The sequence below is a fragment of the Clinocottus analis genome, unplaced genomic scaffold (genome assembly GCF_023055335.1).
Source record: "Clinocottus analis isolate CAN_PGR_092001 unplaced genomic scaffold, fCliAna1.0.p SCAF_11, whole genome shotgun sequence".
Lineage (NCBI taxonomy): Eukaryota > Metazoa > Chordata > Actinopteri > Perciformes > Cottidae > Clinocottus > Clinocottus analis.
In genome coordinates, this window is record NW_027175832.1 from 20,404,035 (window position 1) to 20,429,933 (window position 25,899).

General features: G+C 44.7%; 4 protein-coding genes across 6 annotated transcripts; 3 read left to right on the plus strand and 1 right to left on the minus strand.

The window, feature by feature from the left end:
• Window positions 1–356: 356 nt before the first annotated feature.
• Window positions 357–16,025, plus strand: ranbp9 (RAN binding protein 9). Of its 2 annotated transcripts, none has more exons than XM_068566880.1 (14): window positions 357–1,071; window positions 3,191–3,302; window positions 4,381–4,433; window positions 6,139–6,306; window positions 7,066–7,088; window positions 9,212–9,396; window positions 10,455–10,567; window positions 10,872–10,980; window positions 11,823–11,977; window positions 12,066–12,219; window positions 12,606–12,727; window positions 12,834–12,985; window positions 13,294–13,405; window positions 13,662–16,025. In XM_068566880.1, the coding sequence occupies exons 1-14, from the start codon at window positions 855–857 to the stop codon at window positions 13,790–13,792; spliced, it is 1,806 nt and encodes a 601-aa protein (XP_068422981.1). In that variant the 5' UTR covers window positions 357–854; the 3' UTR covers window positions 13,793–16,025. The 2 variants fall into 2 exon arrangements, with proteins under 2 accessions (XP_068422981.1, XP_068422991.1); XM_068566890.1 differs by having other exon boundaries at window positions 12,609–12,727.
• Window positions 16,026–16,921: 896 nt separating this feature from the next.
• Window positions 16,922–20,012, minus strand: nol7 (nucleolar protein 7). Its single transcript, XM_068567126.1, has 8 exons — window positions 19,780–20,012; window positions 19,213–19,273; window positions 18,744–18,799; window positions 18,629–18,654; window positions 18,467–18,521; window positions 18,267–18,388; window positions 17,726–17,803; window positions 16,922–17,472 (listed from the first exon to the last, which is right to left on the minus strand). Exons 1-8 carry the CDS (start codon window positions 19,992–19,994, stop codon window positions 17,402–17,404), a joined length of 684 nt encoding a protein of 227 aa, XP_068423227.1. The 5' UTR covers window positions 19,995–20,012; the 3' UTR covers window positions 16,922–17,401.
• A 331-nt stretch (window positions 20,013–20,343) lies between these two features.
• epdr1 (ependymin related 1) lies at window positions 20,344–22,597 on the plus strand. The gene is made up of 3 exons (XM_068567140.1): window positions 20,344–20,689; window positions 21,123–21,331; window positions 21,887–22,597. Exons 1-3 carry the CDS (start codon window positions 20,385–20,387, stop codon window positions 22,078–22,080), a joined length of 708 nt encoding a protein of 235 aa, XP_068423241.1. The 5' UTR covers window positions 20,344–20,384; the 3' UTR covers window positions 22,081–22,597.
• Window positions 22,598–23,208: 611 nt separating this feature from the next.
• Window positions 23,209–25,447, plus strand: LOC137779404 (tripartite motif-containing protein 16-like). 2 transcript variants are annotated; one of them, XM_068567107.1, is made up of 2 exons: window positions 23,209–23,260; window positions 23,732–25,447. In XM_068567107.1, exon 2 carries the CDS (start codon window positions 23,746–23,748, stop codon window positions 25,393–25,395), a length of 1,650 nt encoding a protein of 549 aa, XP_068423208.1. In that variant the 5' UTR covers window positions 23,209–23,260; window positions 23,732–23,745; the 3' UTR covers window positions 25,396–25,447. The 2 variants fall into 2 exon arrangements, with proteins under 2 accessions (XP_068423208.1, XP_068423216.1); XM_068567115.1 differs by lacking the exon at window positions 23,209–23,260 and adding an exon at window positions 23,277–23,529.
• The last annotated feature ends 452 nt before the right edge of the window (window positions 25,448–25,899 follow it).

Sequence of the window (25,899 nt, forward strand, 5' to 3'; positions counted from 1 at the left end):
CCACCTGATGATGCAGCTCATAGTGCGTAAAAAGTAGTTTATTACACAAAAAAACAAAATGCATGTATGCATATGCAGTAATGTACTCTCAACACAACTGACCTTCTGCCTGCAAACAACTCGAATAAAAACATTTCCAGTTACCTTCATTCTATTGTATAGTAAACATTTTTAAAGGGCACAACATAACTTGTGTGTGTGTTTGTATATATATATATATATATATATATATATATATATATATATATATATATATATATATATATATATATATATATATATATATATATATAACGTCTAACCTGCTGCACATTCATCGTTGTGTGTATTTATGACGCGTCCCAACAGGAAGTGCCCTCAGCCAGTCAGATTTGCAAGTGACGCTCCGACAACAAACAAAAGATCGAGGCTAGCGCGAGCTCATCACACTCACCCGCTAACGTCAGTGCGTAACTTTATTCCCGGCGACAGTTTGGCTCTTCTTTTTTTTTAAACGGCTGTCCTCGGATCCCCGGTCCCCCGTCTCAAGTGTCTGTATCCGCGGCTTCGTGTCAGCTAACATCACCCCCCCCCACTCCACGAGCCGAGCTAAACGCGTTAGCTTAGCTCCCCCCGGCTAACTAGCTCTGGTTAACCAGGGGAGCCAGTTAGCTTAGCCTAGCTTAGCGCCTTAGCTAACTATCTCTGATTAACCAGTGGAGCGAGTTAGCTTAGCCTGCTAGCTAGCTCGGCTAACCCTCCCTTTTTGTTTTTGTATTTTCTTATATACAAACTTGACGCTGACGGACACAAGTGGCTCCGGCTTGTAGCTGACAAGCCGCGCTAACCCCCTCCCATAGAGTCTGGCGGTCGCCATGTCCGGACAGTCGTCGGGTTGCGGGTTCCTGATGTCGGTCGTCGTCCACGGAGACTCCGCTCTGAACGAGCAGGAGAAGGAGCTCAACCAACGGCTCCGGCAGCTCTACCCGGCCGTCAACGAACGCGAGACCCCGCTGCCACGCTCCTGGAGCCCGAAGGACAAGTTCAGCTATATCGGGCTGTCCCAGAACAACCTCCGCGTGCACTATAAAGGTACTGACACCGGGACACGGGGGCGTGTGGGGCTGCTGACGGATTTAGCGGATCTAAAAACAAAGTAGGCTTCATCAACAACAACAACAAGGCAAGAGGACATCTTGCAATCCGACCAGCTGGCGAGGTGTATCCACAGCCAGAACACTGACCTACTATGCTAGCTAGCCTGTTAGCTTCCTCTCCGTTAGCTGACATTACCCAGTTGATCAGCACCATCATTGTTTTAAATTGACATAATATACATATTTATATTTATGTATCTATGACACATTGGGTGGAGAAGCATAAACGGAGTGCATCTCTTGGTTTGGCTCGATGTGAGTCGGACATGAGCTAACCATTTTTTATTTGGGAAGGCTACTGCAGCTGTATTACAATATATTATATGTGTGTTTGTGCATATATGACATATGATATATGTGTATATCTATTTCTTTAAATGTACAGGAAATACAATGTCGAGTAGCTCAAGTTATTCAGAAGAATTGATCGGCCTCCAGTGACGTAGTGATTGCTGATGATGAGGGTTTAACGTTACGTGACAGTCAGGTCGTTTAGCAGAAACTGCCAGGAGGTTGTTGTTTTTTGAGGTGTCGGCCTCCGAGAGAAAGGCGAGAGTTTTTAAATAAGAGAAGAAAGAAGGTGTAACTGTACTTCCTGGGTGTGTTGTTCTGCGTCCGACCGGGCCCTCTGCGCATGCGCACTGCTCCTGGCGACGGCCAGATTGCTCTCTTTACGCAGCACCTTCACCTGGACGTCTCGGTGCAGGTGTGCCGGTTCTCGGTGTAACTTGAGCATTCAAAATGAATGTTAATGTTATACGTGAACTACCTCCAAGGAGAAGAAGAAGATCGCCTCTTAAAACTTAATTAGTTTGATCGTGACTAGTTTGATAGAAATATCTTTAAAGTAAATAAACTGAAAATACGGGAAGATCATTATTTATAATTATTGATCAGTAACAGTGTTGTCTGAAACCAACCAACACAACTTATTAGTACAATGTAATGACACCAAAGCCTTTTTTATTGGGATTCTTCTATCGTAAGTGCGAGAGCTAAAAGCGTTGGTGATTAACCACTACCTATTTTGCTAATTAATTTATCGTTTTAAAGATAGATTTTAAAAGCAAAATGCCAACAAATGACTAGTTCCAGCTACCTAACTGCAAATATTTGCTGCTGTTCTTTATATATTCTAATACATTTAATGATCTTGTGTTTAGTCTTTAAGTCAACACTTTTCTAAAATGATATCTACCAATTAATTGTAGAAAATCTTTAGCAGATTTATGAAAATCAAAGTATTTAAAGCCCCAAAGTGCGTCAGTGTTCCTTTGAGTGTAAAATAAACAACGACCTTGGTATCTGCAGAGAGGTCACGCGTCTGTCAGATGAACAACGGGATGTTGTTGTTGTTTCTATAGAACCCATCTGAGAAGGTGTTTAACAGCTACAACACGTCACTGCAGTGAGGCAACGTCGTACGGCAGAAAATAGGAATAACGGTTTAAAACATGAATTACACAACAGAATTGGGGAACCCAACTTGAGGACTTTAAGGGTCTGAGTTATTCATCAGTATTGTGTGATCACGAGGTCATCTAAAACCACTGGGGAGGAACGAGGCCACTGTGAACCGTTATTAAACACAAAATACTACGAACATGAACCTGAAAGAATATTGGGACGAGCACTAATTTCCCTTCAGGCTGTGTTTCTTTTCGGGTCGTAGAACTTTGAGTCCGTGCTCAGATTCTTGTTCCTTCAGTGTGGAAATAACGCTCCACCTTTTTGGCCAAAGCGACAAAAACACAAAACAACAAGCATTTTTTTTAAAGACTTGACTCTCATTGAAACCTGCCGAGAGGTTTCCTCTCCTTCATCACTTCAGGATCCTGCTGACGATGACTGAGGGTTCAGTCGTCCTCACAGCTGTTTGTGCAACAACAACAAAAATCGACAAACATTTCTGCATTGCGCTTTGAGTTGAAGCAGCTTCATTAGCTGGAGAAAAGTGTGTGTGTGTGTGTGTGTCCATCCCTTGCTATGAATCCCATGGAGCGCTTCTGTCTCCGTGTCTAACGGCCGCTCCTCGTCTCTGTTTCACCCTGAAGGTCATGGTAAAACCCCCAAAGATGCGGCGTCGGTACGGGCCACACACCCCATCCCGGCCGCCTGCGGCGTCTACTACTTCGAGGTGAAGATCATCAGCAAAGGCCGAGATGGGTAAGGACGCTGTGTGTGTGTGTGTGTGTGGGTGTGTGTGTGTGTGTGTGTGTGTGTGTGTGTGTGTGTGTGTGTGGGGGGAGCGGGGTGTGTGTGGGTGGGGCTTTGGTCCAAAGTTAAAACATCTCCACAACTGATTGATTGTCATAGAAATGTGGATGAATCGCACCGGCGAGCTCGTGATATTTCTGACAGGGTGGCAAACAGAAGTGTGTGTGTGTGTGTGTGTGTGTGTGTGTGTGTGTGTGTGTGTGTACCAACTTGAGCCTGATGTTTCCCTAGTGAGGTTATTGACTTGTAATATTGTTAATCCTATTAACGGTTTACTAAACCTCAACTAGCATCACTAATGAACCGCTCGTATGCAGGTTTGTTCATATGTTTAGGTGAAGAGTTGCTGTGCATCAGCATCTTTTACCAAAAGCAGCGCGACATGATGTCAGTCTGTTAATTGAGGGAATCGTTTTATGGCAGCACACTAATCATCTAAAGAAGAGACGATCGCCCACGGGAGATCAGAATATCTGAGATTATAAAATGTGTTTCAGCCGCCGACATGTTGTCAGAAGTCGGATCTAAACTCAAGCTTAGATTATTATTATGATTATCATTATTATATGGAGAACCTGGAACAGTCATGGAGTTTTAAAAGGGTTATTTTATCCAGGCCTGGAAAAGTCCTTGAAGAAAAGAAATAATCCTCAAAGTCCTATAAATGTGTTATATTCATGTGTTCATGACGTTCATTTGGTTATAAATAATGAATCTGCTTTTAAAAGAAAGAGGCTCAAAATATCAGCAGCATACATACAGGCATCTATATAAATGTTTATTCTTTTAATCAAACTATTGTCTCTCATTCATTTGAGTCATTTAAGGTTTACTGTATGCTTTGAATCCTCATTGTTAGTTTAAATACTACATTTTATCACTTTTTACTGTTCACACACATTTCACACAATGTTTGCTCATGAACATTTGGTTAAAAGTCATGAAAATGTGGTTAAAAGTCATGTAATCCACTGGTCACAATGTAATCTGAACCCTGCATTAATCCCTCACCTCGTCTGCTCTGCAGGTACATGGGCATCGGCCTCTCGGCTCAGGGCGTCAACATGAACAGACTCCCCGGTAAGATGTAGTTTTGTGTGTTTTCCTTGTTGTGTGGTGAGAAGAACTCGTCTGCCTCGTGTACCTGTACACCTCTCTGACGTTAAGGGAGACACTGTTCACCCCCATTAGTGGACTGGAGGACACGACTTGTCCCACAGAGACGCTCACATGTTGTCCATGTTGGAGAAACTGGAATAATCTGGGTGTGTGTGTGTGTTATATTTATTTTAAGGGCGGGCCTTGATCAGAGGGCCAGAATATTAAAACGTAAATGCTGTGAGTGACATCTGGATTAGTGGTTGACCTACATGGCTCTGTCCAATAGCAGAGGCTCATATTTAGAGCGACTTCCTGAACGGTTATTGTCTGGATTCTCCCTCGTGAGCGAGCGCAGGCGGCGCTGATGATGTCACAACGGCGTGAAATCGTCCCGGTGAAATCGGTCAACCTCTTATCTAATCTAATGTGTGTGTGTGTGTGTGTGTGTGTGTGTCGATGTTCTCCGATTACATGATGTATCGGTAGAAGTTTTTGATGAGAAAATGAAATGCAGATGAGTTTGAGGTCTTTTTATTAAAGCCGTATGTTTCATTACATGAATGAATATTTAAATTCTCACAATTCAATTAAAACTAAAAAGAAGAACTTCTACTTTCTGGGCAATTTCTTTTTTAATTGCTTTTGCCGTGACTTAGAAGAAAAGGATTGATATCTCACTCGCGCGTCTCGTCCGTTACATTTGAAGCTGCAGCTAGCTTAGCTTAGCACAAAGCCTGGAGCAGGAGGGTTATCAGACCCAACAGGAGCTCGGACCCGCCCGGAGCTCCAGTCTCTCCGTACTGAGATAACAGGAGGCCTTCTACAGAGCTGACGACGCTTTTAACGTCCACACTAAAAACAACAACAACAAGAAGAAGCTAGTCCAGTGACTTAAATGACTGACTTTCTCTCGGTTCAATTACCTCGCGGTGTCTGTTTCTTGTGTCCGACACCTGAACACACCTTTCTCCATCTTGTGGAACGATGACTAAGCATTTCTGCTTCCGGCTGGCTTTGTTTCCTCATTAAAAAATAAATAACGACGACAATCCCCCCCAAAAATGGTTAAAACACAAGTTGTGTAATTCCATTGTCTGGGAGTTGCAGTGAAATTCTTATTTTTCATTATTTATATGGATATTTTTCACTTTGAAGTTCCAAGAATCGCTCCTTATTTCAGTTCTTCGCACATCACGCTGCATTTTAATGATTTTCCAGAGCGCCTACAGCACTGAAGGCCTCAAGAGTCCAGGTTCCCTTCCTTTCCTCCATCTCTTGAGTCTTCATCATCATCATCACAAAATGCCTCAACGAAGATTTCTAAACACTGGACTTTAACTCCGATGTGGGCTTTGATTATTATTGTGCTTTATTTTAATTTTAAATATGATTTATTGGAGAATATGCACAATATGGTGTACAGGGATCAACTATTTCCGTGTGTGTGTGTGTGTGTGTGTGTTGATCTACAATAGTAATGAGCAAACAGAAACTAAAGTGTGAAGTAAAAAATGAGAACACACACACACACACTCTCTCTCTCAGCCTTTACGCGTGTTCAGAGTTTGTATTCATACATGAGGCTGCAGTAACTCAGACGTCCTTGTGCTCGTTGTTATCCCATGATGAGCCATCTGCTGTGGGTTTCACACCTTTCCTCCGCTCTTGTTCTCGCGTCCTTCAGGTTGGGACAAGCACTCGTACGGTTACCACGGAGACGACGGGCACTCCTTCTGCTCGTCCGGCACCGGGCAGCCGTACGGACCCACCTTCACCACCGGGGACGTCATCGGCTGCTGCGTGAACCTCATCAACAACACCTGCTTCTACACCAAGAACGGACACAGCCTCGGTGAGGAGCCAGATGCACGCCTCTGGTTGTATAGAAGTCTACGCTTCATGTGTTAGAGCTGCTTTCTCTCTCCTGACCACCAGGGGGCGACTCCTCTGGTTGTATAGAAGACTATGCTTCATGTGTTAAAGCGGCATTCTCTCTCCTGACCACCAGGGGGCGACTCCTCTGGTTGTATAGAAGTCTATGCTTCATGTGTTAGAGCTGCATTCTCTCTCCTGACCACCAGGGGACGACTCCTCTGGTTGTATAGAAGTCTATGCTTCATGTGTTAAAGCTGCATTCTCTCTCCTGACCACCAGGGGACGACTCCTCTGGTTGTATAGAAGTCTATGCTTCATGTGTTAGAGCTGCATTCTCTCTCCTGACCACCAGGGGACGACTCCTCTGGTTGTATAGAAGTCTATGCTTCATGTGTTAAAGCGGCATTCTCTCTCCTGACCACCAGGGGGCGACTCCTCTGGTTGTATAGAAGTCTATGCTCTCTCTCTCTCTCTCTCTCTCTCTCTCTCTCTCTCTCTCTATATATATATATATATATATATATATATATATATATATATATATATATATATATATATATATATATATATATATAATTAGTTCTTCTTTTCCTCCTCTCGTTTTTAACTACATGATATTTAAGAAATCTCTTTATTGCAGAAAGATGACGGTAACTCCATCACCTGTGTGTGTGTGTGTGTGTGTGTGTGTGTGTGTGTGCTCCTTCATGCTGACACTGTCTCTCTTCCTCTGCAGGCATCGCCTTCACAGACCTTCCTGTAAGTACCCAGAGTCCGTCCACTGCTGTCTGGTGAAGCTCTGTGTTGTTCCCATGATGCATCATCAGAGTGTTTGATGTTGTTGTGATGAACAGTGAAGCTCGGCACCACACAGACAACAGTATACAAGTTCTACTCGCTGGTGATGATGACGAAGGGCATGGAGGTGATGAAGGACGTGGAGGTGACCCTCCAGAGTGACTCATGGCTCTCGTTTCCGTGTCACATTTCTGTGTTTCATTAAAAACAAAAAAGGCGACGTCGTGTCTGCGTGCGTTGCCTCGGCTCAGCATTACTTTCACTTGTTCACATAGGACTTTAACAGACGCTAGCTCCTGGTGCGCTAGCTCCCGGTGCGCTAGGTCCTGGTGCGCTAGCGGGGCGTCGCTCGCCCCGTGCTTCATTATGCGACGCTTCTCTCTCTCTGAGAAGGAAGTAAGAGTCTTAGCCACAACAATCGTCCATTGATCAGCAAAACGCACTCGGCCCTGAGCCAGACATTCATGTTGCTCCAGAGTTGTGCAGTGAAGTGCGTCACCTCGGCACAGCTGACCTTTGTGGTTATTGGACCGTGACAAAGGCGACTCACACACACACACACACACACACACACACACACACACACACACCTTTTGTACTACTGTTCTTCTGCGGCCCTTAATCGACTCTTCTCCTGACTCTAATTTGAAGCGGTTTGAATTCACACGACTCTCATTACGACCGCGTGGGTGAATGTTTGTGTGTAAACGACGACCGCTCATCGTAGCGTCTAAACAACGCTGTGTTGGTGAAGCGCTAGGTGGCAGCAATCGAGCCAAACTCCATTCAGAAATCGAGCATTTTAAGAAGTTAGCTTGACGCGAGGCGAGTACAGAACCAACTAAAGCATGAATTCAGACTTCGTACAGATCTGCAGCATCGTGGCGATATTTCGGCGTCATTTCTTTCCGTTTGTTGGGATTTTAAATCGCAACAAAATTTATTTTTTTGATTTCAAACTGCTGCAGTGAAACAAGATAAGCCCCTCCTCTTCCTCATCCTCCTCCTCCTCCTCCTCGAATGACGCAAATAAACACAAATCATCCCGCGATCAAAACCCCCGCAAATTAGCTTCACGTTAGACCGAACAAACTTCTGTCTTCAAGAACTCAATCACTCCTTTTTTTTTAATTTTCTGAGCTTGTAAACATGTTGTGATACTTTCATTTTAATCCAACAACAATCTCTCACAGTCTCTCGGCTCTTTGCTGTGGTCGGATCGGTAGAACAATGGACCCTCAGACGCCTCATCACCTCGTCGCTCTGTTGATGTCTCGTCCCGTCACGGCTGCGTACTTACTTACCCGCTTTTGGCTTTTGGCGTGCGGCGCGTCAACAACCAACTTGCACTTTGTTCCCCGTCTGGAAGCAGATAATTAAATCATGATATAATATGTAATTGGTTAAATATACAAATCGGTTGAGGCTTTGCGGTGATGTTTGGATGTCTTTGTTCTGTTGTTGTTTACTGCTTTTCAGATGAGTTTTGTTGGGGGGGGCGGGGCTTAAATGTTAGTAATTTTGAGACTGGGAGGCTGACTGTCCATCAAAATGTCTGCAGTCGCTGTAGACGCTGCAATTGTTGTTTGTTTTGCATCAAAATACAAAATTCACATCAGCCGCTTCGAGCCAGCTGGATTCATTCAAGTTTCTCACCAAAATTACAACTTTACAAGATGACGTCATCAAGGTGACATCATCAAGACGATGTTATAATTGATCCGTCAGCCAACACCGGCATGTCCACCCAACGGAGCCTGAACGCATCATAATGTACCTGAACGCATCCTTCCGCTCGTTAGCGGCGCTGCTAACGCTCACGGCTCTCCCCCTGTCGACTATAAACATGAGAAACCGTGCGGGTCACAGACTCAACGCTGATCTCATGTGGTCCATTGATCAGCTTGATCGATGCCTTGTGGTCAATAGAAATCCTGCTTCTCGCCTCTTTAGCGTCTCAGGAAATGCTGTAGAATCCGCTTGTAGGATCGAGCTTTAAGGATAATTGTTTTTTTTATATGTTCTGCTTTCCTGTTATCCCTCGTCATCCTGATTCTTCACCCTCCTTCCTCCCGCCGCTGCAGCCCAACTTGTACCCGACCGTGGGCCTCCAGACTCCGGGGGAGGTGGTGGACGCCAACTTCGGCCAGCACCCCTTCGTGTTCGACATCGAGGACTACATGCGCGAGTGGAGGACGAAGATCCAGGCGCAGATCGACCGCTTCCCCATCGGAGAGCGCGAGGGCGAGTGGCAGTCCATGATCCAGAAGTAAGAGACAAACTCTAGTATCTCTGTCTTCTATGTGAGCGTCTTTCTGCGCCGTACTTGTTGTGGAAATCCCCAAAGTGTCGGCACATCAAACGCCCTCGGTTCTGGGTTCATCACTTCAGGAAGTGTCTGAGTGACGGCCGCTTCCAGCGCTGCCAGAGGACCGGTAGCCAGTTGATTTATGCTGTTTTTTTTGCTCGCGTGTCGTGCAGCGGCGGCGCTACGAGTGACAGGAAGTCCGGACGTTTGATTTTTAACGCGGACGCCGCGTTTGTAATTTCTTTCTCCTCGATACTCTGCTTCTGTACGCAAAATATTGAGAAAATGATGCTGAAGGACACGAGCGCTTACGCCGCGTCCTCCAGCAGCGCGCCGGTCGCTGAGGAAGACGCTCAGTGTCCAACAAACGTGTTTTTGTTGTCGTCGCTTAAATGAACCCTGACTACGAGGTCATTGAAGGCCGACCTCGGGCTCCTCCTGGAGCTTTTTGGTGATTTACTGCGAGTCAATCCCTTCACATACGCTGCCGCTTGATGCTGAGGAAGGAGAGGAAGTGCTGGACATCGTAGGCGTCGTGAAGCCCAGATGAACCGCGTACAGTAAAAAAGCCGCGGGACTCTTTCTCATGCTCCGTACTCTGATGGGGATTAGCTCTCTGTTGCTATGATTACTCGTCCTGAATGGACTTAATCTCCGTTGGACGGGGGATTGGGGCTGGAGAGGCGTCGCTCTGCGCGCCATGTGGAAACAGGAAGTTCCCGCGCTGGTGGCCCGAGGCCTCCGCTAAACACCAGATTATAATTCATGTATTTTTAAATGTGCACGAGGGGAAGCGGCTCACCAGAGGATTTGGTCCGCTGTTGCATTGTGGGTCGTCTAAGCGCTGATTCGGGCACATCAAACATTAATCACTACACACATTCTTAAAAGACGGTTCCAGTTCATGTCATCGTGGGTCTTGTACTTGTAATTAAGTCGTTCTTCTACGTGCAGTAACACGTGATATTGAGTCAAACGCTGGAGGTTCACAGAGCGTGTTCTTCTTGGTTCCTCGTCAGGATGGTGGCGTCCTACCTGGTGCACCACAGCTACTGCGCCACGGCCGAAGCCTTCGCCAAGTCCACAGACCAGGCCGTGCACGAGGAGCTGGCCTCCATCAAAAACCGACAGAGTGAGTCCTCCTGTGTGTTTTCCCGTCTCTGAATGACCCAGAGTTTAAAAACCGGATACTGGAGCGCAGAACAGAAGAAGAACATTAATACTTTCTCTCTGACTGATGTCATATTAAGTATTTAAACAATTTAAGTGATTGGAAACTTGGTCAAAAGTCATGGAAATGTGGTCAAAAGTCATGGAATCCATTGGTTAGAATGTGTAGGAACCCTATTTTGACTAAAACAAATGATTAGTTCTATAAAAATATGGATAAAGTTTATTTTTGTGCCTCCTGTTAACACGCTGCTGCTGCTTTGCAGAGATCCAGAAGCTGGTGCTGTCCGGTAGAATGGGCGAGGCCATCGAGACCACCCAGCAGCTCTACCCCAACCTCCTGGAGAGGAACCCGGACCTCCTCTTCATGCTCAAGTAAGACCAATGTTGGTGTGTTTCACATTGTGAGTGAATTAAAAAAGCACCGCTACTAAACAAAAAACAACTTACTTTTAGCCCTTTTAAAAGTGTGTGTCTCTGCAGCCACGAGGGCTGTTTGATAATGTTGTTATAATAAAAGGAACACATGTGAGATGTTGTTCAGATGTGTAAATATCAGTCTACATGTTTCTGGTTCAGAGGAAATGAAGATGACACAGAAAGAAATGAAAAGGTTTCAGATCCAATGATTAAAAAAAAGACTTTCAGGATGATTATTAGTTTGAAATGAAGCAGCTGTAAAGTCACAACTCTAACAAACCATAACACAACATGTGAACATCCAACATGTGAACATCCAACATGTGAACATTCAACATGTGAACATCCAACATGTGAACATCCAACATGTGAACATCCAACATGTGAACATCCAACATGTGAACATTCAACACGTGAACATTCAGCAGAGGTTGACTTTGATGAAGTGAAGCAGAACAAAGTTACAGAGGGTTTAGAACAGAGAACCCAATGGACTCATGTGGTTTGGTATATGAGAAAATTATAGCCCCAATAAAATCATATATTTCACTTTATTACTTGTTCAATACATCCAAATACAGCAGTTTTGTGCTTTTTTTTTCATAAAACAAGTTATGGTTTACAGTTTTATATCACTATTGCTCAGTCTGCCCCCCGTGATTTTAAAACAAAGACCATATTTTAATTAAATCCTACGAAAAGCCGACTTTTACTCAAACCGATGATGGAGGTGATCGTCTATCTTTTCATCCCCTTCTTCCTCTGTCCCTCCTCCCCTCCCCGCTCTGCGTCCTCAGGGTGAGACAGTTCATAGAGATGGTGAACGGGACGGACAGCGAGGTGAGGTGTCTGGGAGGTCGCAGCCCAAAGTCTCAGGACAGTTACCCCGGCTCCCCGCGGCCCTTCAGCAGCCCCGGACACAAAGCCAGCAGCTCCCAGCCTTACCTCCCAGGTCCACACCACAGCCACACCTCCCCAACATCCTCACCTCCTGGAGCAGAAGCACCGACGTTTAAACGCTTGTCTCTCGTTTGTTTCAGGGTTTGACAGTAACTGCTGTAACGGAGTGACGTCTAATAAGAGCCACGGCTCCTCCCCTCACAGTCACAAGCCCTGCCCACCCGGCTCTGGCTCCACCGGGCCGGCGTCCGACGTCAGCCTCAACGGGAGCCACAGCCAACCGCCCGTCACCAGGTACTGGGGGGAAGACCTCGCTGACGTTTAATTACCTTTTTAAAGCTGAGAACACAAGTTGACAAAACGAGCGCTAACTAACTAACGCTAAAAGCTTCTATAGCTGAGATGAATCACAGTACCGTAAAAGTTGTGTTATAAGCCGCTTCTGCCTTTGACGGGTGTCCCCGCTGTAGCCAGCTAGCTGCTAGCTCTCCGCTATCTGCTAGCTCTCCGCTAGCTCCCCGCTGCTGCTGCCGTCCGAGTCTAGCGGGCGTCAAGCCGGGGCTTGTTTCTCGAGCTTCAGTGGAGGTCGGGGAGCTAGCAGGGAGCTACCAGCAGTGCTAGCCGGCTACAGCGGGGAGCTAGCGGGGACAACACTCACTGACCGTCCGTCTCCGCCTCAGCAGCGACGTGGACATGGAGGTGGACCACTTCACCAACGGAGTGACCGAATCGTCCTCCAACGGTTTCCTCAACGGCGGCTCCAAACACGCCGCCGAGCCCGAGGACTGCGACGCGGACATGGGTGAGTGTAGAGAGTGTGTGTGTGTGTGTGTGTGTGTGTCAGTGTGTGTGTGTGTGTGTGTGTGTGTTTTGCTGTGCTTCATTGAATCGTGCCCCGCATGCTGCAGAGGTGGAGTCGACTCAGTCCAAGAGGCAGCTGTGCGGCGGCAGCCAGGCGGCCATCGAGAGGATGATCCACTTCGGCAGAGAGCTGCAGAGCATGAGCGAGCAGCTGCGCCGCGAGTGTGGCAAGAACTCCGCCAACAAGAAGATGCTGAAGGTAATGCACGAGTCACAAGTCACACACAGTGTCCAGAGTCTGTCTTTCTTGTCCTGATTAAAACCCAACACTCCGCTGATTTGGTTCCTTCAAAATAAAAGTTAAAAATAATAATAATTTGAGTCAAAGGTGATTATTCTGCACGTTGAGCTGAACTTTGGAACAAATCATTGTTAAATTACATCGTTAACAGTCATTGTTAAATGTAAAGAAAGCAGGTTTTAGGTTATTTTTTCCTGTAATGCACTGGACATGGAAAGTGATGTAATCTGTTGTCGTTGTTGTTGTTGTTGTTGTCTCCCCTGCAGGACGCCTTCAGCCTGCTGGCCTACTCGGACCCCTGGAGCAGCCCGGTGGGCTACCAGCTGGACGCCATCCAGAGGGAGCCCGTCTGCTCCACGCTCAACAGTGCAATATTAGGTATAAAGTACTGCGTTTAGTGTAACAGCAGAAACACAAAAGAACAGATGGCAATGAGAGTAAATAGAAGGAAAGTAAAATACAACAAAAGAGATAAAATAGTGACGTCACACCAGAAACTTTGTGGTCTGATTCCTGACACTGTCTCTCTCTCTCTCTCTCTCTCTCTCTCTCTCTCTCTCTCTCTCTCTCCTCCCCCCTCCCCCTCCCTCTCTCTCTCTCCTCCCCCCTCCCCCCTCTCTCTCCCTCCCTCCAGAGACTCATAACCTCCCTAAGCAGCCCCCGTTGGCTCAGGCGGTCGGTCAGGCCGCTCAGTGCCTCACCATCATGGCACGAACTGGCAGCGGCTCCTGCGCCTTCGCCTCTGTGGACGATTACCTGCACTAGCCCCTGTGTGTACACACACATACACACACACACACCGAGAGAGACACACACACACACACACACACTCTCCGAGGGCCCGTCCAGAACCGTCGTCCTCCTCCATCGGCGTCGTTCTCTGAAGAGACGCTCGAACTCGCAAGAAGGACGTGAACAACCCGACTCGCCGAGGACCAGGACTCCTCTCTGGGCGGATCTTTAGATGACACACACACACATGCACGCACATGCATACACACACATACACATGCACGCACCACAAGCATAAAAACAAAAGCAGACACACACCACCTCCCTTTCCGCCGTAAAGAAAAAACATGCCACCGTCTTGGTTGGCCTAGCAACACACACAAACACACACACACACACACACACACACACGTCTGCATCATTCTGACTGACAGCGGGGACGCCAACTTAAATACCCAGAACCCCTTGCTTCCACCCGTATACCTGGGGAGGCACCGGGGACGGGACAGACTTACAAAAGAATATAAATGGAAAAATAAGACGACAACAACAACAACAACAAAAAGACAACGGACGAGTGACCGTCATGGCCGCCCCTTTGACCTTTGACCCTTTGGTCCCTGTAGACGCAGATCACAGAGGTCAGGGCCGAGAGGCTCCGTTAGGGATCCGCCCCTTCCCACAAAGCTCCTCCCTCTCCTCCCGAAAGCCCCTCCCCCTCCTCCCAAAGCCCCTCCCCCTCTTGGGCGGTGGTCTGCGTGACGCATGCGGACTCGGGACTCTGAAGAAGAGAGAATCTGCATCACTCGACGTCTCTGTTTTTAAAACATCTTTAGTTTTTAGTTGTTCCCGCGGGGCGGCGTGGAGGCGTGGCTCCTGTTTTTGTTTTTATTTTAGTTTCTCCAGGTTTACAAGGTATGGTGCAGACGACTATTATTATTATTATTATTATTATTATTATTATTATAATTATCATTTTATGAATTATTGTTACTTGCATTCACAGTATATTTGTTGAGCGCCAGCAAGAGCAAGTTCCACTCATCATTATTCTAATAATAAAGGTCCCGACCCCACCGAGTGTGTACATGTTAACGTGTATATGTCAATCCAACAACAATGGAGGTATATCAATAGAGATATTTAGTTATCAGAGGAACACACACACACACACACTCCTGTAGTGGACTCCGGTTGTTCCTCGTCTGTAAGAGTTTAGATGTTCTGTCGGGTTCCTGCACCAGAACTTCACCTTCTCTTTGAACCCTGAGAGGAAACGCTGTGTAGGAACCCTGACGACCTCTGACCCCGTTTTTATTTGTGACCCCAGAAACCAGAGAACCGGCTGCTCAGCAGGTTTGATGCAAACGTTGTTGTTGATCTTTTATTTTCGTGTCGATGTCTTTGTTCCTCTTCGCTTTTAGAAAATGTCCATCTCACTTTTTTTTCTTCCAGTAAAGAAAGATTAGATTCACACTTATATATATTTTTTTCCAGAGGATTAGAAAAAAAACTATTTTTTTGGGGACATTTGTGAAGCTTCAGGCCTCGGGTCGGACGTCTTTTGACTGTCTGGCGTTCCCGCCTAAAAGCAGCTGCTCGTTAGCGTTAGCATTAAAGGAACAGTACGCGGGCACTCGGCGCGGCGAACGAGTCGCGCTCTCCCTCTGTGCTGCAAACGAAGCTTTTTCCTCGCGGCGCGTTGCTTTTAGTGCACGTTAGCTAACGCCTGTTAGCTCATACGGCGGCGTTGTCCTGTTAGCTGCAAGCCGGCGCCACCTTGAGGCGTCCTCATGCTCCTACAACTCGTGTAAAGCATTTTAAAGGCCCCAGAATGTTGATGCAAGTTTAGTTTATTAGCAATTTAAGTTGTCCGTCCCCCGTTGACGTCCACTCAAAGTGGAAGCAAGCTAAGCTAGTTAGCTTCTGTTATTAAAGGGGAAGCGATCCCTACTGAGGTGTCACTTTTCGTGTCCGCACACTGTGTTGGTTCTGGATTCTGCAAAAGGAGGACGTTTCTCCTTCCTTTAAACATTCTCGTCACTTTTTCCACGTAGTTTTTTTTAACATTTTGGGATGTGCACAAATGGACGGAGGGGGTAGAAAAAAAAATTTGCCGCTGAAAAATTTGTAAAAGTTATATTTTGAAAATAACGTACACACAAAACACATTTATTATTTTTTGTTGGCTTTAATGTCGGGTAGCAGAAGTCAACTTTGTGGTTTTATTCTCAGTTCCTCATTAAACTTCAGTTGCTCCCTGGTAGCTTTTTACTGTCTAGTTCATCATTTCAACTTTTTCTGCTTTTCTTTAAAGTATTGGTGTATGAAAAGACCTGGGAGTCGCTCCTCTGGGTCCGTGGAGCGGGAGAATAAATCAATAATAATTCAGTATTTGTTAAGAACCAAAGCCTCGGCGCATTGCAGAGACAGGAAGTCAGATGTTTTAGTTTTCCCCCTCAGGAGTTGACATTTCTGCGCAGTGAGCCGAGCTTTACTTCACCTTTTTTGTTTCTCTTGTTTTATTCGCGGCATCGTTTAGAGAGAAAAAAAAACAACTTCTTAGACAAAGTGTGTGTTGTAGGTCTGAACCTCTGCATGCCAGTAAAGTGGTGACATCACGTTGGACGTCTCCTCCTCTTTGTTTCTTCTTTTCTGCCAGTTTGGTGTCTGAGGGAAAGATCTCACTGACTGTCCTTCTGGAGAGAAAAGTGCAATTTGTGTGAGGGTGAAAAGATTTATATTAAAAAAAGAAAATGACAAAAAAAGTTGCACTGAAGTCCTGTTTGATCCTAAAATAATCCCAATGGGATTATTCCACATACAGAGCCTCGAAGGGAAAAGTCCACCGTAAACTAGCTGCTGTTAAAATGTTTAATTTAAGGAAAAGCCTGATACTCTTAAGTGGATTAAAACTATACTAAAATGAATATTCTCTATTAAAATTATACAAATCTAAATAAACTTAAAAATGTTTCATTATCTGCCTTTGAACAAGAGCCTAAAAGCCAAATATATATTATTAATCTATATATATATATATGTCAAAGTGTTTACTTGTTTTTACATCCTGATCTTTAATCATTTCAAAGGATTTTTTAATAGTTGACATTTTATTTCTACAGTTCAACAAAAGAAAGAATACAAGAAAACCACCATGCGTCAAGTGAAATATCTTTAATCGTCACATCGTTGAGTCCGAAAGCAAACAGATTATTTTTCTTGTGAATGTCAGAAAATGGGGACAAAAACATTTTATTTAAAAAACAAACCGGATCCCAAAGCAGTGACTTAAAGGCAGAAAAAGCAGCAAAATGTTGACTCATCGAGTTATTCAATATTCATATTTTCACTCACTGGAGTCTTGGAATAAATATAGAAAAGGTGAAAGTATAACAAGCTTTTATTAAACATGTCAAATGATTTTAGTTTAAGGTTACGGACTAAACTGTTTTAACCGCCTCTTTAACACTGAAAGCTTCATCTCCACATCTTCTGCTCTTCAACCACAAAGCAGACGAATCGTCCAGCGTTTCAACCCCACGTGAGGTCAGTTGCTGCAGAACCGAACGGTTTCGGGCGGCTGCCGAGTCGCTCGAGGAAGCGTCCAGAGGTTGAATCCAGCTGCAGTACCGGCTCCGGTCAGCAGGGGAGCTGCTGCTTGTGGATCCACCTCTTCTTCAGCTTCTCCGCTTTGGCCTTTTCCTGACGGGCTGACCGGACAGAAGAGACGGACGATTAGAGAACGTCTACAGATTAAACCCGGCAGCAAGTCAGTTTCATCTTTACGATGGTCCTTCAACGCATCGTGTGCGACAAATTTACTTTTTATAGTGTCGCAGGCATAACAAAAGCAATAAAAGGTACGAGAGGCAGTACTGTATCCTGAATGTATTGTACATTGAGGATGCAGTGCTGCCTCTCGCACTTGCTGCTTCAGTAACTCGATGTTTTCGATGAACTCACCCCAGTCCTTCTTGACAAACAGCACCGCAGCGCTCTTGTTCCTCGCCGTCTTGTTCTGGAGGGAGAGCATCTCGTTGCCTGGAAGCAGGAGGACATGACGGGTGAATGAGTTCAGCCGGAAAACAAACAAACAAAGACTGATAAAGTCGTGGATGTGGCCGTCGGGTTCACAGGCGTCCCAGAAGGGCCGGGACGCCGCCGTGGAGCCAGACGGCGTCTCTGTAGCAAAAACTCAAAAAGTGAGACAGATCATCGTCTTTACAGACTACTGCCACAGAGTGTAGCTTGCAAGGGTCACAAACAACAACAAACACGTTCACTTCCTGTCTGGCTCTCAGCTCCGAGCTCATTGGCTCCTGCCGAACATCACACAATGAGTTAGTAGAAAATATGAACTAAATCTCTGAATACATTATTTGATTCAAAAAAGTAAAGTCATTTTCTAAATATGAATTTTAAGTGTTTAGACACTTCAGAAACATCATCAGCTAAATGGTGTTCTCTAAGATATAAGACCATTTACACACACACACAGTCTTACTCGTGGTGCGGCAGCTTCCCGGCCCGTACATCCGGGCGTGCAGGAAGTCCTCGGCCGCTCGCTGCTGTGTCGCCGCTGCCGCGCTCTTCTTCATGGTCGTCACGGTGTAGTTTCCCTTCAGCCTGAAACCACGAGGTCAGAGATTAAACTGCTGCAGCGGCCGGACGTCAGATTATCTGGGAGAAAGTGTGTTTACGTACTGTCGGGAGTGTATCAGCTCCTCACTCTTCACCTTTTCCTCGTCTTCTTCAGCCGCTGAGGACGAATAAAACCACGCGAGTCGTCTCAACGTGAAGCTTCTTTCAGCGGCAAGAGTTTACACTAAATGTTAAACACGCGAGGGCACAGATGAGCTTCCTTACCTTCAGCCTCTGCTGGTTTCTGCTTCCTGTTTATAAAATAAAAGCACGGTTTGGGTGAGTTTTTCGTGAAGCAGCGATGGCGGAGAGAACACGTTTAGAGTGAAAGGTTCATTACTTTGAAGATGCCGAGTCGATTTCCTCCAACACGTCCGCCGGTAAGAGTTTTCTTTTCTGTAGGATTGAAGAAGCTTTATTTTATTAAACAAACAAATTTTAGCAATATTTTGAAAGGCAAAGGATGCAACCTTCATCTCATGATATGAATGAACTGTTCGATTAAAGCTAGAAACTAACTGGCACATCAAATGTAGATGAAAGTCATTATTTATGGGTCTTTAAGCATCACATCGTCAAGTTAATTCACATTTATTGGCACTTAATAAATATCAGGGTACGAAAAAGTATATCAATGAATAATTATGCAAACACAAATTAAGTTAGAATTCAATAAAATAGTTGGATCGCACAACATTTTAATTGTTTCTCTTCTGAGATGTGTCTAATTTGTACTCGTAGTTACTCTAATAGAAGATATACAGGAAGGGATATTAATAAACACCAATATTAATACCAAACACACAGACCTTCTGTTCCTGGAAGAACTCCTGTCTCTTCCTCCTCTTCTCTTTCAGCAGCTCTCGATCTCTGCAAACATGGAAACGTAAAATATTAATATGTAGCCTACACATATGTTTGTGGTGTAGTGTTTCTCTGCTGACGCCAGACTCCATTGAACAAATCGGCAAAAACAAAAGGCGCATCTCGATTATACGCATGCGCGTGTCTTAAAAGTTTGGAAAGATGAAACAATCCAACTTGTTGGAAGACGCTCTTCTCATCGGCGTCGATACAGTGATACAAAATTCCATTTGCTTTTCTGAAATTTCTCAAGAAAGTTACGCATGATGGTGTAACGTCGTCAGTGACAAGTTTATGAACCAATTTCATATTATGGTAAATCTATTGAGCCGCTCAGTGCTTACTGTGCACGCCGACGTGAAAAGGGCCACCAAATAATTCAGGATATGTGATGAAGAATTTGCACTAGTGCATTTAGTCCGACGGCAAGCACGAAAAACGACAAAATACTGGCTTTTTTAAAGGGAGTTCGGTTCACCGGCCTCTCGCTAGCGCGCTAGCTAGCTCGCTACCTTCGGGCGGTGTGCAGCGCCTCCTTCATGCTCCGTAACGCCTTCGCCTTCGCGTCTTCGAAGCTCATCTCTTCGGGCGCCTCGTCGTCGCTCGCCGTCAGCTCCAAACTGAAATCCTCGGTCATGTAGTCCATATCGGCCGTCCGCGTAGACCAAGCCGTTTTCCCACGTTGTTCCTTCGCCGTGTTGGGGCCAGAGCGGAGATATGACGTCATGACAAAGCGTCTCGAGGGTGTGACGCTTTTACAAATGCGACGAGATGTACGGCGGCGCTTGGTAAATAAACCGGGATTCCCACGACGTCCCTCAAAAGATGTCGAAATAATTAATAATAATAATTTTGGTTAATGATTTAATGTTTTACAGCAAATTTACTTTAAAAATAAGAATACAGTTAAACCTACAATTGCAAGTATCTTCAATACTTTTAGTAGTTTAACTCTCCTTTCATGAATGTTAAGATGTATGCACTCTGTAGTCGCCCTTATTGTTGGATTACATAATTTAATAACGAAATATTGTGGGTTCATTAACATTTTTAGATACCTTTCATACGGTTTATTAAAGCCTTTATTTTGAAAAGCACAACCGGAAACCCAATCCAAATGGTCGGCAGCAGGTGCGGCTCATCGGCAACAACAACATCAACAACAACAATGACCAGAGAAACAGCGATGCACAAGCTGCTGCTCTTGCTCCTGGCCGCCGCCGGGGCGCCGGTGCTCGGCCTGCCCGGGCTGGGCGGGTCCCGGGCGGCTGCGCCCTGCCTGGCCCCGCCGCAGTGGGAGGGCAGGTGGGTGCTGTACGACCACAGCAGCGGGAGGAACAACCGGGCCTCGGTCTCCTACGACGGCCTGCAGCAGAGGATCAGAGTCCTGACGCAGAACAAGAAGCACGCGCCGTGCCAGAGGTGAGGCTGTGTGGAGGGGAATAAAGAGGTTATTGTTAGAATAAAGATGTTATTGCTAAAATAAAGAGGTTACCGTTAGAATAAAGAGGTTATTGTTAGAATAAAGATGTTATTGTTAAAATAAAGAGGTTACCGTTAGAATAAAGAGGTTATTGTTAAAATAAAGAGGTTATTGTTAAAATAAAGAGGTTACCGTTAGAATAAAGAGGTTATTGTTCAAATAAAGAGGTTATTGTTAGAATAAAGAGGTTAGTGTTAGAATAAAGAGATTATTGTTAAAATAAAAATATGATCGTGTTAGAATAAATGTGTTAGTGTCTGAATAAAGGGTGTATATATATATATATATATATATATATATATATATATATATATATATATATATATATATATATATATATATATATACCTACCTCATACATCCCTCCTGCAGGTTCTATGAGTACATCTACTTGTACCAGAGCATGGTAATGTTCCAGATCGACCAGAAGACCAAGGCCTGCTCAAAGATCGCTCTCACGGGGGCCTGGGATCCCTTCGACATCCCAGAAAACTCCACCTTTGAGGACCAGTACTTCATCGGGGGCCCCGGGGACAACGTGGAGGTTCAGGAGTGGTCAGACAGGAAGCCGGCACGCCAGCGTGAGTCAGGTTTATTTTATAACGCATGTTTCTTTCAAGTTAAAATACAGAGGACAGGCCTGGATAAAAAGATGACGTTCATTAATGCTGAGTTATAAATAATGAATCTGCTTTTAAAAGAAAGAGGCTTAAAATATCAGCAGCATACATACAGGCATCTATATAAATGTTTATTCTTTTAATCAAACTATTGTCTCTCATTCATTTGAGTCATTTAAGGTTTACTGTATGCTTTGAATCCTCATTGTTAGTTTAAATACTACATTTTATCACGTTTTACTGTTTACACACACATTTCACACAATGTTTGCTCATAAACATTTGGTTAAAAGTCATGGAAATGTGATTAAAAGTCATGGAAATTGGCATTTGTCGTCTCACACGACGTGTTCCAGGACCGTCGGAAAGATGAAGACTTTACATGAATGATACTGTAGGTCTTGGGTTTCAGTGTTCCTGCAGCTGCTTCACATTAAAAGTAAAGTCTTGCAGCAGATTTAAAGAGCAGCGGTTTGGTGGAATAAAAACGTGCTTGTCTGCTGGTCTCTCCTCCAGATGAGACCTGGGTGGGTGTTTACACTCTGAAGGACTGCTACCCGGTGCAGGAGACCTACGCCAGTAACAGCAGCGTCACCATCTCCACCCGCTTCTTCAACCTGCAGCTGGGCATCAGCGACCCCGACGTCTTCACCCCACCCGACACCTGCCGGTCGGCTCGGCCCGACAGGATGGCTGAGTCAGACTGCTGAGGGTCCGGGTCCGCCTGCCCGGACATGTGGCGGCGCCTCGACATCACTCCCTGGTCCACTCGTCCGCTACTTCCTAGAGCACAGACATCTATGAAATTTGGCACATTGGCCTTTTGGGAATCGTGAGCAGAAAGTAGTGTTGTCGGGCTCTACGTAGCGCGTTTACTATGAATGTTCAAGTTAATACAAGGCACCGCGAACGAGCGCAAAGTAAAAATAAAGGGAGTGATTTCAGATGCAGTCTTTTGTCTCGTGGTTTGTTGTTGCCTTTTTGAAAGTTTTAACTTTTAAAAGTTGTGTTATGAGTCGCTACTATCTTCGGTGGGTGTTCCCGCTGTAGCCAGCTAGCACTGCTGCTAGCTCCCCGCTGCCTAAGTCGAAATAAATTCGTAATATTCCATCAAACACGTGAAGTGCCTCATCATCATCATCATGAGTGAACGCAATAATAAATTAAAATCAGACAGGATGTTTTTTTTGTTTTTTTTTTGTTTTAGATTCAATGTTTAATATAATAGCTCACATGGAATTTATTCTCTTCTGTTTGAACAATAAAGTAACAGACAGGAAACCAGTAAAATGTGATGCATGTTTCTTTTCAAAGACCTCTTTTTAACACCTCCACGATCTGTTTTTTAGCAATAAAATATATATATATATATATATATATATATATATATATATATATATATATATATATATATATATATATATAAATATAATTTCACTGTATTCATTTACAGTATTAAAATTAATACAGTAAAAGTATTGCTGTAAATTGAACAAAAGTAATGTGTGTGTGTGCAAAAATGAGCGAATTATTCTTTTGTGCCATCAACAATTGTATTATATATTCATTTTTTGTTCTTTCAGTTTCAATGCGCAGCAGCAAACAAGGCTGAAGAGCTCTTCTGCAAAGAAGAGGGCATGTCAGTGTAACGGAGTCAGAAACAGTCATTTCTTATTTTCAATGAATTATCTTTTATTTTTATTTATCATTCAACAATCCTGCTGAGTGTGTGTGAATTTTATTTTGAAAAGTTAAATTTGTTTCGTGCGGAAAATGCGTTTTACCTCTTCTGCTCCTCCGAGGCTTCCGTAGTTCCGTTTTACCTCTTCAGCGTCTCTTCGGCTTCCGTAGTTCCATTTTAAATATCACAAAAGTTGGTCACAATTGAAGGTAAGAGGTAGGGAAAATGACTCCGCGCTATTTCGTTATATTCTTTTAAAACTTAACCGTTTGTTCGACACGGTGATGGTCGCTAATACGACCACGGTGTCAAGCTGCTGTGTCGATAGTTCACACGGTAAAAGTGCGTGTTTTGTGGTTGTTTCATTTGGCGCCATTTCTACTGTATACATCCGGGCTCCTGGTCATATATTTTCCCTGGACACGTTTGTTTTCCGTGTTTTAGGAAGCTGGTGTGCAGAGACAGACCAGAAGGCAATGTATGTGTGTTGTCTTCTACAGATGTGTTTTCTTTTGTTTATAGTTGGAATATTTGCTGTTTTTGCTTTGTCACTCGCTATTTATTTTTGACCACTTGGAGGCGCTGTTCTGCCCTTTTTTGGTCATGATTCATTTAATGTCTTGCTCTCAAACCCAGCAGCTGCACTCTGTCCACACTTTTCCTCTTTCTCTCCCCTTCAGATCTGAGAGGTGAAATGGCGCAGAAAAGAGTGCAGGTGGATCGGGAAACCTTCTCTTGTTCCATCTGTCTGGATCTACTGAAGGATCCGGTGGCTACTGCTTGTGGACACAGCTACTGCAGAAACTGTATCAAAGCCCACTGGGATACAGAGGATTTGAAGAAACTCTACAGCTGCCCTCAGTGTAGAAAGACCTTCACACCGAGGCCTGACCTGCTGAAAAACACCATGTTAGCAGATTTAGTGGAGCAACTGAAGAAGACTGGACTCCAAGCTGCCGCTGCTGCTGATAACTGCTACGCTGGACCTGAAGATGTGGCCTGTGATGTCTGCACTGGGAGGAGACGGAAAGCCTTCAAGTCCTGTCTTGTGTGTCTAGTCTCCTACTGTGAGAACCACCTCCAGCCTCATCATGATGTGCCTCAATTAAAGAAGCACAAGCTGGTGGAGCCCTCCAACAAGCTCCAGGAGAACATCTGCTCTCGTCACGACGAGGTGATGAAAATCTTCTGCCGTACTGATCAGCAGTGTATCTGTTACCTCTGCTTAATGGATGAACACAAAGGCCACGACACAGTCTCAGCTGCAGCAGAAAGTACCGAGAGGCAGAGAGAGCTGGAGGGGAATCGACTGAACATCCAGCAGACAATCCAGGACAGAGAGAAGGACGTGAAGCTGCTCCATCAGGAGGTGGAGGCCATCAATCTCTCTGCTGATAAAACAGTGGAGAACAGTGAGAAGATGTTCACCGAGCAGATCCGTCTCCTGGAGAAAAGAATCTCTGATATGAAGCAGCAGGTCAGATCCCAGCAGAGAAGTGAAGTGAGTCGAGTCAAAAAGCTTCAGGAGAAGCTGGAGCAGGAGATCACTGAGCTGAAGAGGAACGACGCTGAGCTGCAGAAGCTCTCACACACAGAGGATCACAACCAGTTTCTACTCAACTACCCCTCACTGCCACCACTCGGAGAGTCTACACACTCATCCAGCATCAACACCCGTCCTCTGAGATACTTTGAGGACCTGGAAGCGGCTGTTTCACAAGTCAAAGATGAACTACAGAACGTCCTGAGAGAGAAAGTGGATGTTTTACTGTTTCAACCAGAGCCCACGACTAGAGCTGAATTCTTAAAGTATTCACGTGAAATCACACTGGATCCAAACACAGCACAGGCATATCTGGTATTATCTGCTGGGAACAGAAAAGCAACATTTATGAAGGATAAACAGTGTTATTCTAGTCACCCAGAAAGATTCAGTAATGATTATCAGGTCCTGAGCAGAGAGAGTCTGGCTGGACGTTGTTACTGGGAGGTGAAGTGGAAAAAAGTAGGAGTTCATGTAGCAGTCGCATACAAGGACATCAGCAGAAAAGGGTCCGGGGATGAAAGTCTGTTTGGATACAATGAAAACTCTTGGGTGTTATGTCGTGAGTTAAGCAGTTTTGCATTTATGTTCAACAAAATCAAAACCCCCATCTCTGGTCCCATGACCTCCAGAGTAGGAGTGTACCTGGATCACATAGCAGGTATTCTGTCCTTCTACAGCATCACTGAAACCATGACTCTCCTCCATAGAGTCCAGACCACATTCACTCAGCCTCTCTACGCCGGACTTATGTTGTATTATTCCCCTGGAAACACTGCTGAGTTCTGTAAACTCAAATAGACAGAAGTGATTCCTGTAATTTCAAGCAATTGTATCAAAATCATGTTTTTGTTTGGCAGACCTATGATGAATAAATAAACATGAACAAAGTATTTTCTTGTCTTTATTTCAGGGTTTCACACAAAGCTGATGTACAAAATATGAAACTAATATGAGAGAATAAGTCAGTTTTCCTCCTGAAACACCACAAAGTACAGAAGTTATGTGTAGATCACACCACAAGAGGGTGCCTTCATCCTGATAATCAGGATGTAGTGAAGGTCCAAGCACCTCAAGTCTTTGTCTACAGTTTTAGTTAAATGCATGTTTTAAGGCCTTTAACCCTGCTTGTTTTGATGTTTTATATAAACTACATTTTTATCAATATTTTTGAATAAGAAAAAGTATTTATGAAAAAAACTACAGTTAAAAATAAATAAAATAGATTGTCATGTGAATTAATTGCATAACCTTCCATATGTTAAGGACTTCCCTTCCCAATATTATGAATACCAATACAACCAA

Excerpts from the sequence above, each read along its gene's own strand:
- ranbp9 (XM_068566880.1), top strand. The coding sequence starts at position 855 with ATGTCCGGACAGTCGTCGGGTTGCGGGTTCCTGATGTCGGTCGTCGTC. Across the intron at positions 6,307-7,065 it reads CAAGAACGGACACAGCCTCG|GCATCGCCTTCACAGACCTT; the intron begins GTGAGGAGCCAG and ends CTTCCTCTGCAG. Across the intron at positions 7,089-9,211 it reads TCGCCTTCACAGACCTTCCT|CCCAACTTGTACCCGACCGT; the intron begins GTAAGTACCCAG and ends CCGCCGCTGCAG.
- nol7 (XM_068567126.1), bottom strand. The coding sequence starts at position 19,994 with ATGACGTCATATCTCCGCTCTGGCCCCAACACGGCGAAGGAACAACGT. Across the intron at positions 19,274-19,779 it reads GCGCTGCACACCGCCCGAAG|AGATCGAGAGCTGCTGAAAG; the intron begins GTAGCGAGCTAG and ends CCATGTTTGCAG. Across the intron at positions 18,800-19,212 it reads AGTTCTTCCAGGAACAGAAG|AAAAGAAAACTCTTACCGGC; the intron begins GTCTGTGTGTTT and ends TCAATCCTACAG.
- epdr1 (XM_068567140.1), top strand. The coding sequence starts at position 20,385 with ATGGTCGGCAGCAGGTGCGGCTCATCGGCAACAACAACATCAACAACA. Across the intron at positions 20,690-21,122 it reads AAGCACGCGCCGTGCCAGAG|GTTCTATGAGTACATCTACT; the intron begins GTGAGGCTGTGT and ends TCCCTCCTGCAG. Across the intron at positions 21,332-21,886 it reads CAGGAAGCCGGCACGCCAGC|ATGAGACCTGGGTGGGTGTT; the intron begins GTGAGTCAGGTT and ends TCTCTCCTCCAG.
- LOC137779404 (XM_068567107.1), top strand. The coding sequence starts at position 23,746 with ATGGCGCAGAAAAGAGTGCAGGTGGATCGGGAAACCTTCTCTTGTTCC.